The sequence below is a fragment of the Lates calcarifer genome, linkage group LG4 (assembly GCF_001640805.2).
Source record: "Lates calcarifer isolate ASB-BC8 linkage group LG4, TLL_Latcal_v3, whole genome shotgun sequence".
NCBI classification, from domain to species: domain Eukaryota; kingdom Metazoa; phylum Chordata; class Actinopteri; family Centropomidae; genus Lates; species Lates calcarifer.
The window spans coordinates 14,252,720-14,269,427 of NC_066836.1; the positions used below are offsets into that span (position 1 = coordinate 14,252,720).

Sequence of the window (16,708 nt, forward strand, 5' to 3'; positions counted from 1 at the left end):
CTCCGCCTCTCACTCTTCCCCCTCTGGTCATTTTTTTCTTTCTCTCCTTTTTTTTAAGGTCTTAATCTGGTTCCTAATGCATTTCCCAGCATGGGGATGAGGAGAATGAGATTGAAGGGGAGGGGGGAGAATCTGGGAATGTTCCCAGATGATTTGGTGCTCCAGCTGTATGACTATAAGGACTTAAAAAGAGAGGAGGTGAGGTCTGTACAATTTGGATGGTGTTCCTGTTAAGTAATGAGTGAAAAGATGATGGCTAATGGGACTTAGCAGCCTTCTGTCTCCTGTCTCGGCTGATTTGGGCATCAAACAGTGTCTTTTCTCCCACTGTCATCTTCTAAGTGATATTTAGGAGCATTTGTTAAGTCTGCTTGCTATATGATCCACATCTGTAAATTACCACCAACATCTCAAAATTTGTTGCAATGACTCAAATACATCTTTTGTTTTCACTGTTATCCACGGTCGAAGAAGTAATTGACTAATCAGAGCTTAGCAGGCAGATTTAGAATAGGGACACCACTGTCCTACAAAGCAAGCTAGATACTTAGCTACAGTCATGATAATACCACCAGAAAAACAACAGTAGGACTGGATGAGATCATCACAGAAAGTCAACACATTTTTCTCATCAGTGTGAAAAACTGCTCCTGGTAACCGATACCACGGCTTCTGCTGACTGTAAATTACGTTGGTGGGATCGATATGTCACTCGTTACTGATTGGTTAGGTCAAAACATCACCCCATGTTGGCAATTATCTGTCACTCATGGCTCCTGGAAGGGTTTGTCTAAGGAATAATAAATTAGTAGTAATAAATTCTCACTGTTTCTTCAACACTTGAATATGACTAAGAAATGGTGAAGATCAAAGTATTGTTTGATACATTAAGCCACATCAGAGACACTTTACAATCTCTATAACTTTATCATCTGATAACTTTAAGATTTGTACTCCATTGTCACATAAGCATGAATTATACATGATGTATAAAATGTTTAACTGATTACACAATTCACAAGTTACGCAGTTTAGCCCCAAAAGAGAAACTACTTTGGTTCAAAAAACTTTCATTTTAGATTTCATCAAAATATGATATCACCTGTATATTCCACGCAGTTTGTAATTTCTCCACATTACATAAAGAAGCCTACACACCTTTTGAGGACACACTCCCTGTTGCCGTTGCAATTGTATCCTCTGCAGTCTGCACCTAAACCTGAGACAGTCCCTGGAGAGGTGTGAGCTCTGTCATAGATCAGCCTCTTGGGCCAGGAAACGAGGTCCCATGTCATCAGAGGACTCTCTGTGTGTGTTAACCTCCTCACAGGGACACAGTAGCATGACGTCACCCTATGATCACGCATGCTGGCTCAGTTTACTACTTAACATTAAATCTGATTGTCACTGACTACCAGACAGACCTTGGCCTTGGCAGCAATTAGTCTTTGCACATGTATTCATGAATGACTGTAGAGATCTTTTTTTTATTGTTGTTGTTGTCAAGACTGCTCAGCTGTTCATCAACTAACTCTGATTTTAATCTGTGTCCAGTATTATTATTGTTTTTAGTGTGTGTGTGCACATCGTGTATGCGTGTGTATAATATTTGTATTGTTGTTTGTTGAGGGCAGGTTTGGACGGGGAGGGGCTGCTGCAATGCTCAGTTTAGAAGAGGAATGGTTATTATAAAGTAAAGCTGTTTAATCTACAGACTTACTATCCTCTGTGTGTGTGTGTGTGTGTGTGTGGGGGGGGGGGGGGGGGAGTGGAGGGTGGTGGTGGTCAGAGACTTCCTTTCCTCTCAAATGAAAAATATTTGTACAGCCTGAGAATTCCTGTTTGTAATTAAGTGAAAAGTTGATTATCCATAGTGACGTGCAAAGATGAACAGTCAGAGACCAAATATGAAAATTACTACTATACTTGTGTTCCTCTGTTTTTGTATGGCAGTGTCAGTCTGGTCCAGTTTGATCCAGGCTGAAATATCTCAACAACAATTGGATCAGTTGCCGTGACATTTTGCACTGACATTCATGATCCCAGGAGGATGAAGCCTACTGACTGGTGATCCTCCAGCTTTTCATTTAGCATCAGCAGCAGGTTGACATTGTAATCTGTTCAGCCCTGTCATTAATGACAAAATACTTACAAAATTAAATGTGTTTATAAGCCACAGCTTTACTTTGTGTTTAGTGCTAATTAGCAAATGTCAGCATACCAACACATTAAACTTAGATACTGAATGTGGTAAACATTGTACCTGTCAACCTGAACATCATCATGACAGCATTTCATTATTTAGCTCAAAGCACTGCTGTGCCTAAGTACAAACTCACACAGCTACTGTCATAGCTGTAGACTTTTGGGTGGGGTGAGCTTATGTCTACGCAAGGTCAGTTTGTGTTTTGTTTTAGCAAAACAGAAAATACTTATTATCTATAGACAATTCCAGTATTGTTAAGGAAACTATAAATCCATAAACTTTTATATTTATTGTTAAATGATATAACCTTATTATAAGCAGATTTAAAAAAGCAATCAACATCTGTCTACATCTGCTGGAGCTCCTAAACTTCCTTGCCTATAGTGCTGTGGCTCTACAATTGAAGGACTTTGTACCATGCCAGCTTCGTACTGTAAATTTTGGCACTATATATTTGGTAATATGTGTGTATGTGTGTGTTTATTTATCTGGTTGTTGTATCACTTACATGTAGTCAGCTGTATTTCTCGTATTTGTGTGCGCAGATGTCTGTCATTTGGTATGTCAGGGGGGTTTGGGTGTCTCTCTACTGAAGATGTATTTGATGGATAAATGCATATTTCATAGACTATAAACAGGGCCATGCAGTGGAACCCCTCTCATAACCTGCTGTCTCTGATGTGTGTGTCTCTCAGTGCAAGTGTGTGTGTGTGTGTGTGTGTGCGTGTGTGCGTGTGTGTGTGTGTGAGAGAGAGAGAGAGAGAGAGAGAGAGAGAGAGAGAGAGAGAGAGAGAGAGAGAGAGAGAGAGAGAGAGAGGGGCAGCAGTGGGTTCAGGACTGGTGCCAGACTCAGCGCTTAGCCTGGCACTGCCTTATCAAACTGTGTGTGTGTGTGTTGAGACTTGGGACCTGTGCTGGCTCTCTCATCAAGTATGCAGTTGGAGTTGACGCTGCAGCAGAGATGCCTAATAGAGAAAGCAGGAGAGAGAAGAGGGACTTAGAGAAAGACTCTGAATACGTCATGCCACCCACTTGCTTCCAGCCTCCCCTCTCTCCTCTTTTATCGTCGCACTTGCCAATTACTCCTTTTCACACTCGTCCATGTCAGCCTGCTCTTCTTCCGCATCTCTTTCCTTTCACCCTCTACCCCACCCACTAAATTCCTCCGCTCTTATCCTCATTCATAGCCCCAGCCATTCACATCCCTTCGCTCTCCCATTTCCACCCAATTGAATGTCATTCATACCTCTCTCTCAATCCCCTGCAGCCTGGAAAGAGCTGTTCAGAGTTTCAGCAGCCCTCCTCACACCGCATCCAGCCTCAGAGCATCACAGACATTGCTACTGTGACATTCACAGCTCCTCCTGTGGTTCCTGTTCCCATGACCATATATGTACTTCCTCTCGGCTGAGCGAGTGATATCACAGTGTTGGTCTGTCTTGAACAGTTGCAGTGAAAGGTCACAGATATTTTTCAAAAGGTGGCGATTGGATGGTGTTCAGAGGGGATCCTGTTGGGTGATACTGACCACATAACTTATGTGTCTTACACACACACAGACACCTTGTGGGGTGTCGTTAGTGACATAAATCATTCCAGAGCCCCTTACCCTTACCTTAACCATAACAACCCTTGCTTAACCCTAACCCTAAAACCAAGTCTTAACCTTCAAACAGCCATTTCAAGTTCTGGGGTCTAGCATTGTGGTCCCTACAAAACTCTTGGACCCCATAAGTAAGGTGGGCTGCTGGTTTTCAGACCCTACAATTATAGTAAAATAAGTCCACACACACACAAACTTCTCCTCATGTCCTCCTTCTCACCTCCTCCACTTCTTGTTTCTTGCTTTTCACATGGATGAAGAACGTCCAGTACCTGCCAAACAGGAAGTGGCCATGATTCAGTGAGAACAGATTATCATGTGTGTTTTTCAGTGTGTGTATCTCATGTTGCACAGTTCAGTTCAGTCCTTAGTCACTACGGCAGTATATGCTTAGAGTATGACCTTACTTTACCCATCCTCTACTACGTAACAGTCATATGCAGGTAACAGTTTCCTTATGAAGTATCAGACGAACAGCTGGAAGACTGGATGAATCAAAGTGTGTGTGTGTGTGTGTGTCTGTCAGAGAGTGATGGAGAGTAGTGATGAGGCATTGGCGTATTGCATGTAGCAGCAGTCCAGAGGAGGGGATGAAGCATGCAGCATTAATCACCATCTTCATCCACCAGCCTGTATCAGAGGCTGACTCACTCTTCATTAGCAACTTCACTGCTGTCAGCTGCTCGCTAGTGCCCAAATGCAGACTGCAGACCACACCATCATGTCAGTACACACTATAGTAACTATTTGCAGGGCAATGTGGAATCTACATAAGGCCACCATTATATTCTGAAGTCCTACTTCCACGTGGTGTATGTAGACATTCATGAATAATAAACTCTACAGATGTTTTTACAATATATCATAAATTGTCAACACCTGCACCATCTTAATACAAAGGCAGACAGCAGGTTTAGGCATTTAGCTGGCTGGCACAGATGTTAATGGGCTATCAATGAATGTCATTTAACGACTTAGTTTATGCACTGCCACACTATATAAACGAGGAAAGTGATATTTAATAGAGTTGGCACTTCGGTATTTGCCAAGAGCCCTTGCACCCTCATACCATCAGCCAGTAACTGTAGGATGCAGCATGGCACGTGTCTGAAAGGACAGTTTTCAGTTTGGATATGGGTTAATGGCTCGCCTCATTTTTGGCACTTACTCTAGCCTCAAAATCCCAACTCGAGGCAAAGAGGGGTGAGCCTGGGTGGAGCTGAGGAGGGACTGCTGATTGAATGAACTGGAGACTGGTCAAACAAACATGGTCCTAAGCATCCAGTTTATACTGTGATGCATCGAATACATTTCCAGTGCAAATGTTTTCCTGCCCTTTGCACTTTCTTTGAATTAGGCAATAATTCTTATTATTCATCATGTTGTAAAGCTAAAAGATGTGAATTAGACAGTGGCCATCAATTTCGGCAGCTTTGATAACAACCGTCATCTGGCAAAATCTTCAGTAAATTTCAAGTACTTTCCAAGTAAATTGCATTAAATGGACAAAATATGAATTAAATTATTGGCGTTTGTGTCTCTACTTTTTCCATTAAATCAAAGATGGTTTGGTCAAAAGATAGAGGCATGACTGTGCTGTTGCTCTTCAAAAAGAGCAACAGAGTGATGAGTCTTTTTCTAAATTTGAAGACATGTGTGATTATGATGGGGATGTACCCACCTCAGAATTTGGCTGTTCAATTCGATGATTCGTTGTTGTGTTTCTCCTGCTGGGCTGCTGATAGCGTTGTCAGCGGGTTTTCTCTCACCATAACACCAATATTTTCTGCTTTAGCTCCAGCAATGGTCATGAAGCTCTCAGCAGGCAGGCAGACCTTACCTGACACCGGAGCTGAGAGTATCATAGCAGCCAACAGAAATGAGTCACACCTCCCTGCCGTCACTCCGCCCTTCATCTCCATCACGTCTCTGCTTCTATCATAGTTTTGTTGTTGGGTCATTTTAAGACAACAATCGGTCCTAAAGTTTAGAGCCTGCAACACTGTTGCTCTTGAAGCACTGTGTGTGAAGTGTGAGGCAGCTAAAAAAAAAGTGCAATGATTTGTTGAATCACTTTTCGCGTTTTGAGTTGAATCAGGGTCTTTCCAACACATGCATCGACTTTTCAGGGGCAGCCCTATAATATGCTTGATGCCTATGCAAACTAAATCAGACTGAATGATTGAACGCTCTCTATAAGTATTTCAGTGCCCTGAGTGAGCTGTTGTCAGTGGCCCTGAATTTCCAGCAGCACCATTTATTGAGACCTCAGACTCAGATCAGACTATGACACAATGACACTGCAGAGAGACATGCTATTTTCTCCTGCAGGGATCAATATGCTTGGTCAGCCATAAAGCTCCCACACTGGGCTGGCCTTCATCTGTAAAACCTGATCCATACCGCATAATCACACCAAGGTCAGGCAACAGAGGCATTTACATATAGACGCAGGCACCTTGAACTGACAAACTTGCCTGCCAACCAGGCAGAAAATTAACTAGTCAAGTTTGAGCCTCGGTGTGCATGTGCCTGTTAAGTGTTTTCGTCTGTGTGTTTGGGGTGTAAGGGTAGGGAGGCTGTGTGTGTGTGTGTGCGTGCGCGCATGTGTGTGTTTAAAACTTCAGAATACCTGTGCTTTTTCGGCCATTTCATTTTGTCACAGACGTGGTCTTGGCAGGTGGCTAATTGAAAATGCCTATACTGCTGTTACTTTCTTCCCCCCGCCCCCATCCACACAACAATGTGTGTGCGTGCATGTCTCTGTGTGTGCATTTATTTGTGTATTTGTGTTCTTGTTCGCAGCATGTGTCAGACTATCCACCAACATTACACTCACTGGGACACTGAGATTTTTCCAAGTTTTGGCCTCATTTAAATCTTACCTCACACACACACACACATTTAGAAGAAAAGGCTGATGAAACCTTAAAGTTTTTCTCGCAGTGAAATGTCATTGAAACATTTAACTTGTGCTAATTGTCATGAAATCTCTGAGGGATCTTCGTCAGCTTGTCTCTGTCTTATTTCACACACTTTATCTCTCTGACTTTGCCTAATCTTTACTGTTACACTGTGCAGTGTTTTCTTGCTGAGGCAGTCTGCAGCGAATCCTCATCGCATGCAGTTACAAGGAAGTAACCTGACAGTGACAGTGACAGTGACGTCTCTGTGTGTCTTAGAGCTTCATAAACCCTGTTAGTGGGGGCTGTTAGTAAGTGGAGTAAAAGAGAGCTGCTTTTTTTTCCTAACTTTGTCCACATACAGTATGTTTGTTTCGGTCTACTGTATGTGTGTGTGCAGGTCACAGTGAAGGTCAGGGGGATTAAACTCCGATTAAAGGGAGAAGACAAATGATTCCTGTGAATCTGATTGCACATACACGCAGTCACACACTCGCAGTTTCTTGCTGAATCATGACCTTCCTCTCTGCTGCTACACCAATGACTGACTGACAGACAGATTAAAACACTGCCAGTCAAAGAGAACAAACAGTGCAAGAGGAGTGTGGTTACACAAAGACACGCACACACACAGGCACATACTTTCTTGCTAGAACAGCCTCATGGAAAAATAAATATTGGTGCCTCTGCAACTGACTCAGCGTGGCTATAATAAATATCAAGGGGAGTGAGAGGGGAAAGCTGTTGACAGACACAGCTGTTAACACAAATGTGAACGCAAACAGCCCTGGACAAGCTTTTCCAGTTCAGTGTAATTCATGTAGATTGTATGACCTGACAAAGCATGTCCAAATAAGAATTTTTCCTCCGCAGTTGTAAGACGCCACACTCTGATTATTGAAACAAATTTGAGAGAACTGGTACTGGGTGTGCTCTTGTGGAGAAATACCAGTTTATCTATGTAATGTGTTATCATTCAGTTGGGATGGGAAACAGTCTGCTGTCGCCTATTGTGAGCAGCTGCAATCAGAGCCCTGTGTGGCAGGTTTGGTGTAAGGCCAGACAATAATAGGAAAAACACCTGGATAAATAGGTAGGTAGAGAAGGTTATTGAATGGAACACTTTGAAGGCTTGGATGTACATGAAATTCACCTGGTTTAATCAATAGTATGATGATGAGCAACTGTGTTGGAAAATATGTGTTTTTTTGATTAACAAGTCAAAGTCACAAGCTTGTGTACATAAAAACAGAAGTAAAGAAGGTAACTACGACCCCCATGGTGTATTTTGGTGAGTAACATCTAGTCAGTTAGCTAAAAATTCTGTTATGGCTAACCCTAATGCGAGTGGAAACATGTTTTAGAACTGCTAATATAAGCTGCATTTAAAATGAATTTACTTTCAGATTTTTGGTCAGTTTTGTTCCTAGCTGCGATGAGGAAATATTGTCTGAAAAATCAGGATTTCTCAGAAATAAGGCTGAAATCATTAAAACTAATGGCTATAACATAAATCCGTCATACAGTATGCATACATTATCTGAGAGACCCCTGAGGTTTCTATGTTGAGGAACATCACACGTATTAAAATAACCAGGCTGAGAGTCTGCAGCTATGCTCGTGATTCTGTGAGGCTGTGCTGCACAGTGGTGCTTTGAGCTAAATGCTAACATCAACTTGTAACATGCACACAGCAACAGTGCTAACAGCTGTTCAACAGTTGTTGAGATCTTTCCCTCAAAACCACAAATGTAACCTCATGGTGGCGCTAGAAGAAAAATCAGGGGATCACCAAGGTCCTCCCTGGAGGACTTTCCTGCACTGTACATATACAAAATTTCATACCTATACATCCAATAGTTGTTGCAGTATTTAGGTCTAAGTGGACCAGTGTGGACGGACTGACCAACATCCTGTGCTGTCACTAGATCATAACACTGTAGGAGATTTTGGAGCCGCTGTCTTCAGCCACCAGCATCAAAGCACCAAATGTTTATTTATTTATTTTTGGTTGAATGGCGTCCATCCCTCTGGTAGAATTGGTAGGACTTGAATTTGTCATCCATGTGTGGATTTGTGACAGGGCATATCATGATGTGATGATGAGTGTACTTTGATATGCTGTGTGGTGTGTTGATGAATGTAATGAGTGTTTTTTGGAGCCACTTCAGTGGGATGAAAACTGGGAGGGAGACAGATGTGGACACAATAGCTACCAGACTTGCTTTATAAATAGTTAACTGTGATCATAGTTACTGATCTGCTTTCCTCATTGAGCCATTATTTATTATTTTAAGGGAAGATCATCTGTTGCTGTTGCTGTTGTTGTTGTTGTTTCTGGAAGAATAACAGGTCACAACATCATCCTTTACAAGGACCTGAACTGCACCTGACTCATGCTCTGTTTGTGTTTGTGTGTCTGCCTGTCTGTGTGCGTGCGTGCGTGTGTGTGTGTGTGTGTTCTTCAGTTACACAGCAAGGGCATATCAAATTGCATCATCCGGGCTCTCTACCACGCACACTCTCTCCGTCCGTCTGTCTCTCTCACTCCCACTCTTAGTCACCCCTGTTGCTCTCAGCTCACCCACTTTGTCTGACAGCTGCCCACCCTTCATGTTAGTGCTCTATCCATCGTTCTTGATCTCTAGACTTTCACCACAGCACAGCAGGTTTTTTTCAGCTGTTGTTTGACCCCGCTAAGGACAGAGAGGGCTTTAAATGCAAACTGTAGTGCTGCTGCTTCTACGGTTGAGTGTTTTTCTTTGGGCAGAGGGTGAAGTGTAAAGCACTCTGGCTTCCAGTTTTCAAATATTTTATGTGTGGCAGATGCTTAACTGAGTGGTATTGTATGCATACTGGCATGGAGGGTAACAAGGCATAAATAGTAATATAAAGAGGGTGGTGGGTGGCTTTCAATAAGTGTTTAGTTCTGGCTAAAAAGAGAGAGAAAAGATGGCTCCCCCTTCTTGTTGCCATTTACTAAGCCCCCGTTCCTGGTGCCTGTTGGTGTTTTGGATCTGAGAGACGCTTTAGGCTGCATGCCACTACAGAGAGGCAGATTCATACAATGGAGTCCTTCCAAAAGTCCTCCATCACTCACACACACACACACACACAGGCTCACACTCCATCAAACAGTCACACTGTCACGGGCACATGCTTAATTATTCACTTGCTAATTATCTCATATACCCGGTTATGTAAGTGAGGTTGCTTTTGTGAGTAGAGGGAAGAAGAGACTTCTGAGGAGAACTCGCCGGAAAAGCCGAGCTTTTCGAGAGAATTTTCATCTGGCCCTCTGCTGCTGATGCAACTTCTCCGGAGCATCTGAAACTGCTTGAAAAACATGAAAACAAAGAATATCTGTATCTAGTGAAGATGCAGAGATTGCATGAGAGAGACAGCATGCACACGCACGTAAGCACACAGTCGTTTGTGTATTTAAATATCCCTTCACCACTGTAAATGGATGCTAGTTTTGTCATGTGCTGGATGTACAAGTACACAGTGTGATATAAAGACATATAGAAAAGGAGCAAGGATTTACTGCATATCTAGTGAGAGATGCTCAGCTCCATGGAGACGAGGCTGGTTACTTCACTCAGTCTTTTCTCCTCTCTCCTTTGCTCATTCCTCCTCCGTCCTCCTCTCCTTCATCTCTTTATCGTGCTCTAGTAGATTTCTCAAGTCTCCCTTCGTTCTTTTCTCTGTCATGCCAATTCCTCCTTTTCTCCTTTTATCGCTTTCTTCTCCTCCATTTTATTTTGACCTGCTTTTGCTTTCCCCACTCTTTCTTGATTTTTGTTAACTCCCTGTGTCCCCTCTCTGTCTTATCTTCCTCCATTCTCTCCACCTCTGCCTCCCCCTCCCTTCCTGAATCTTCTTCGTCCTCTGGCTCAATGTGAGGCTGAAACAAGCTGTGAGGCTCTCTCCTTCAGCGCAACACTGTGAGAAACTCAGTGGAAATTTTTAAGACGGATCAATGAAGGGGTCAGAATGCTTCAAACAAACAAGCATGCCCATTTCCCAACCTCTTTATTTCCCATTTCTCCATCGCTGTTTGTGTAGACAGAGGAGTGAAACTCCATGAATGCTTTAAAAGTGTTAGTTATCTCCATTTGTAAAATTCATCACCCCCCCCACCCCCTCACCCCTCTCCAGAACGGCTGTTAACTTTTTTCTTGTCATCAAAACACTTAATTTCAAGTATTCCCCAGCTTGAGAGTCCATACATATCAAACTAATTAAAGACCATGATTGTGTGTTAATGTGCACAAATGCTTGTAATGTAAACATTTATGGCTAATTAATGAGATAACAGTGGACTGTAAGATAACAAGAGATAATTGGTTAAAAACAAGGCCCAGTGTAACTGTGTCGGCTTTCATCTTCGTCCTGGTGCTCACACACACAGAAGCGCAGACACACGTGCAGGCTTCCTGTGATCTGACACAACCACTCACACTCAAAGTTAAACACACATGCACAAAACGGCATCAGTATTAGCATCATCATAACAAAAACAGTCTCCATTTACTTTTTTATTTAAAGCCGTTCACACTTGCTAAACATTCAAGTGTCAGGTTTTAGTTTTTACTGATAATGTCCCACATCCCTACATGCATCAGTACAATACACTTACATGGAGCCACATGTGCATGTTCTTACAGAATCACACACAGAAACAGAAAACAGGCTTCTTTTGTTGACATTTGCAGTAGACGCCGCTGAACTTTTGCAAAGCGTCACCACGGCATCAGTTTACCATGGGCTAGCCCGGAGCCCACTAGGCGTGGGGGTTGGCAGAGGGGCCCCCGGTGTTGTTGCTAGAACGCATGTGGACATCACCTGTCATCAGTGCTGGCCACGATCCCCCCCACCCCGCACCCCTTAATGTGTCTAAACCAATCTGGGATGCGAATGAATACCGTGCATGTCTCTGACATCATGGAGTTTCCACTGCTGTGCTCGGCTCTCCTTGGAGATAGCAGCTTTGATATTTTACTCCGCTGGCTCACTCGCAGGGGTTCCCCACCCACCACCCCTCCTGACCATAGATGGACTCTAGAGAGTCACTGTTTATGTGGAGGCAGGTCATCTGATAGCTCAAAGGTCAAATCTCAAACAGTTCATGTTGAGTAAGAGTCAAGGAGCTTGTAATGAAATTACAATAAAGTCACCATTTTTTACTGTAGGTTGGGCTTCAGCTGTTGTCCAAATTAGGATGTGATTGCATTATTCTGGACACATTTTTTGAATGAAGTATTGATGGAAATCCAGATATTCTGATGGAGCAGCACTTTCTAGATGAAAAACAAGCATTGGCAAACGTTTTATGTCATAATTAAAGTACAGTTTGGAGATTAACTCAACTAGTGCACACTCTGCTGTAACGTTATCCCATATACTTGTGCTATTAATGAGGTGAGCACCCATGGTGGGCAGTCAGCTTGATGATTTACTGTTGGAAAGTGTTATTCTCTGTGGAAAATCACAGAAACAGCAGAAGGCATGTGATTCTTCTCTTAGGAGTTCTTCTATTTCCAGTATCATTTTTGATGTTTTAATCTTTTTTTTTATGACATGGGCTTTATGGATTGAATTAGGAACTAGCCCAGCCTTCCAGTCTGGTGGAGAAATTTTGTCATTCAGGAAAATACTGTTGTACGTGTCCTCATGTTTGGTAAGCCAGCCATTTCCAGTGGATTACCTCAAAGGTTTCCTTTCCTGTGGTGTCTCCGCAGCTGCAAGAGTCACATGTTATGCTTTATCTTGAATATCAAAGGCTTTGTTAGGTCAGACATGCAATCTGATACCATTGTTGGACAGAGCATCTCTGAGTCTGCAGGAAGGAACCACTTCCATGTTTGGACAACATTCCTCTCTGACCTAGCAGCTGGTCTGCTTCTTCTCGTATTTAAAAAAAATAAAAAAATCTTGTTTGTGCAGAATTTCCTGTATAAATGGATACAAGGAGGACAAACATGGCTTAACAAATAGTTTACACATGTCACAAACGGATGACGGATGTTCACCACAGTTTGTTTTTGCAGACTTGGTTATGAGTGGTCTGATACTTTTTAAGACCAGGACTCAAATTTTCCACCACACACATGCAAACACTCACACAGCCAGCAGAACGAGGTGATATGACACCTCTAACTTTAGTATCCCGCTCTGCTGCTCTGGATAATCCAGTTAGGATGCGCTCTCCGGCTATCAGCAGCTTTTAGCTTCCTTGCCTCTGGCTGGAGGAAAAACAGACTCCAGACTGGCCTGGTATCCTGATTAAACCTGTGTCACATACACACACAGAACATACACTCTTGGATCTACCCAAACACACACACACACACACACACACACACACACACAGACTGATTAAAATGCAGTACAACCTGTTACAGCTCCTCTTTGGCTGTGTGTGTGCGTGTGCAGGGAGTTTGGCAAGCATGTGCGTGTATAAAGGTCAGAGGTTGTGGGGGGCACCAGCTGATGTCACAGACCCAAAATGAGAGTAGTGTCCTTGATGACAGCCTGGCAACTATAATTGTCGTGACAACCCCAAGGAATGAGTTGTCATGTGACACCCCTTCCTCAGGGCCGAGTGCATGGAAAAAGAAAAACACACACACATACACACACACACACATAGCTGTGTCAGCGGGGAGAACCCTTTGGAAACAATGTTTGGCGTGCTTCGGGATCTTAGAGGGGAGTGCAGGAGCGATTTAACCCACTCTGCAAACCACCAAATGTGGGCATGAAACCAGGCCACAGACCTTCGTTTTGACCTTAAACTGGTCAGTGGTTGCGAAATGGTTTGCCTTTGTTTCCATAAAGGATGATGCCAACATTTTCTATGATGTCTCTGACCCTTTTTTAAGCAGAAGGAATCTTCAATGTTCCTGTAACTCATATCTTGCTTGTCAGGTTGCCTTTCCTCCATATTTTCCAAAGCTGTTGCTTGCTTTTGGCACACACGCAGTAAGATTAAAGTCATCTAAAATAACCTGTTGAGCCTGTGTAATTCAATGCCGACACATTCTCTCATATTCCAGCCATCCATAAAGAAAGCGTTCAGCTATTTGAGTGTGACAAGCAGCGCTGACATATTTCCTCTCTTGTTTTGAAGCCAACGTCACAGGGAGAGCCATCAGGGGACGGCACAGCTCCAGCACTCTGATGTCTAAAACACACACACACACACACTCATGCACACACTCACATTAGTGCGCAAAAGCACTCTAATATCGCTGGCGGAGTGTATGTGGCACAGGGTTCTCTTACTGCACAGCATTTTAAAGCATCTGTGGTTACATCTTTTCCTCCCCTTGTCATTTTAATTCTGTCTTCATCAGTTTTTATCGTCACACCTGCTGCCTTTTGGTTGTCCATGTGTGTCTATACATCTGAATTATTCCTTGCTGTGCTTGTGCAACTAGAGGTTTCTACATGTACGGCACCGACACACACATCTAAATAGGTTACAAATGTGTTATTGAGTGTGTGAGGCTGCTAACTGCATCAGTCTTGCACACTCACACACACGCACATACACACACACACACACACACACACACACACACACACACACACACACATACATGGAGCTTTTGGAAGCTGGTAATTAGTAGAAGCAGTAAGGTGATAACAAGCGCCAGCCACACGTTTGCAACAGAGGTGTCGATGCCAACATGCTGCCGGAAGTCACAGCCCCACCTATCACACTTTCTCCCCTTTTCTGAGGCGGATACCCTTAAACACACACACACACACACACACACACACACACACACATTTTGAATTAGAGATAATATGACCATTTTGTAGGCTAATGCAGAAGAACTTCACCTTTACTGAAACTGAATATGTGCATCAAGTTAGTGTATATGCCTCCCCGCCCCCCCTTAATCTTCCTCCTACTCCTATCTTTCCCTCTTTTCTTTTGCCTGTCTTCTCCACCCACTCCTCCCTCTCCATCTACACGATCTATGAGTCATCTGATCCAAAAGGTGAGATGTAGCATTCAGTAGATTATTTTCATCTTGTCTTGCTACATGAGAAGTTATCATCACTTTTCTTCAGTCCTCTTTTTTCTTTCTCTCCTTGGCTTTCATCCATCTGTCACCCAGGAGACAAGCTACAAGTTCAAACCTTGTTGCCGGTGACAATCTGTTTGTCTGACCATCACGTCAGAATAGGCTGCCCCCAATCCCACCCCCCCACCCCCGGAAGGCGCTTAATGTGAGCCCCATATGGTCCTCTGGAGTGGGAGGTTTCCATCTCTGCTTGTTGCTCATGATTGAACAGCACCTTGATCAAATAGGGACTGTGTGTATGTGTCAGTGTGTGTGTCTGTGTGTGTGTGTGTGTGTGTACATCTCTGTCTCATCAATCACAGGGGGTGGTCCCAGTCATAGCATTTGTTGTTGTCATGATAGCAGCTAGCTGTTTAATCACATGTTGTTGCTATATTGATAACACCATCATTTGCTCATTCTGAAAAACATATTGGGGATTTGAGTCATCAGAGACATACTGGCTTCACCTTCCCTCTCTCTCTCTTCTTCCTCTCCTGTGTCCTCATTCCCTCCACTCGTCTGTTCTTCCCTCTCCCAACATGCCTCGGGTTCACCTTCCTTCCCTCTCTCCCCTTACTTCTCCTTCAGGTTGTGGAAACAGCAGTATGAGCAGCGACATGTACAGCGCCGGCTACCGCTCCATCACCAACATAGATTATTCCTCGGTGTGCATCAGCACAATGGCCGCCAGGTACAACGACTGCCCCGGCATGACCTGGCATCAGATGGACGTGCGCCAGCTCTGCTTCCCCGCGGCGTCCTTCGATGTCATCCTCGAGAAGGCCACGCTGGACGCCATCATGGTGGAGGAGAAGTCACCGTGGCAGGTGTCCCCTCAGACGGCCTGTTTTGTTCACCAAGCACTCACAGAGGTATCGATAAAGATCCTTAGAACTCAGATAGAATATAGATTAAGATATTTGCTGAGAGTTCTCACCAAAAGCAATTCAGTTTTTTGAGGAAAAATACCAGCGGGAACCACTTTTTTTTTTTAGCATAAACTCTCATGTTTCTGTTTGTGCCTGTGTGTTTGTGTACTGAAAACTCTCTCTAAATATTGCTCCAAATCTGTTGCAACTAAATACTCAAGTCCAAACTTTAAATACCATTCTTAAGTATAATGTAAGTCAATCAGCTGCAGCAGTTAAGTTCAATGCTAAAATGGCACCGCATAGTTCAGCTGTTTAGCTGAATGAACAAAGCATAGTAAATTTAAAAAAGTACATAAGAGCATTCAGATGTGCATAAAGTAGACTTAATGTTATAATTAAACATCTAACAGTAATAATCCACACCACCAGAACAACATGGAATAGCTATCTGTAATAGCTTTTCCTTTCCTGGCACTCCCTGCACATAAAAGCTGACCAGTCAGACATATTATAATTGATAGATTGACGAACAGACATACAAAAGATGCTTTGTTTTGTGTCTTCTCCAAAATGAAAATAGTATAGTTTTCAGAGACATACAAAAAATATGACAGGAGAATCTAACTAATAAAAAATAATAACATAGAAAATGAGAAATATCAGTTTATTATACAGTGATGATATGTAGCTCTGTTTGAAATCATAGTTTATTTATGGTGAGAAAATCTGGTTCCTAGGCAAAAGGTTCGTAGGCATTCCTGGAAAGTAATCATGGGAAAACATTCACTCTTAATCCTCACCCACTGTACCAGTCTGTGGCTCATCTGCTAACCCAACCATTTTGGCCTTTACATATTACTGTATTACAGTCATCATTGGTCTAAAAATTATACAGTAAAGGGCCTGTGAATATCTTACATAAGCCTACCATGGCTTCATTAGCTCTCATGTCCAGTCAGATTCACATGTGTGATTTTGTTGGGTTAAGTCAGGTCACACCTTCGGAGAACAAGGCCCGATACCAAAAGAACCTGCAGTTA

General features: G+C 43.0%; 1 protein-coding gene across 2 annotated transcripts in view; it reads left to right on the forward strand.

The window, feature by feature from the left end:
* The window catches only part of ece2a (endothelin converting enzyme 2a), a 72,540-nt gene that overhangs the window by 21,297 nt on the left and 34,535 nt on the right, over positions 1-16,708 (forward strand). For both annotated transcript variants that reach the window (XM_018676837.2, XM_018676838.2), the window contains exon 3: positions 15,385-15,668. In XM_018676837.2, the coding sequence (XP_018532353.1) occupies positions 15,385-15,668 (284 nt within the window). The remainder of the gene's footprint in view (positions 1-15,384; positions 15,669-16,708) is intronic.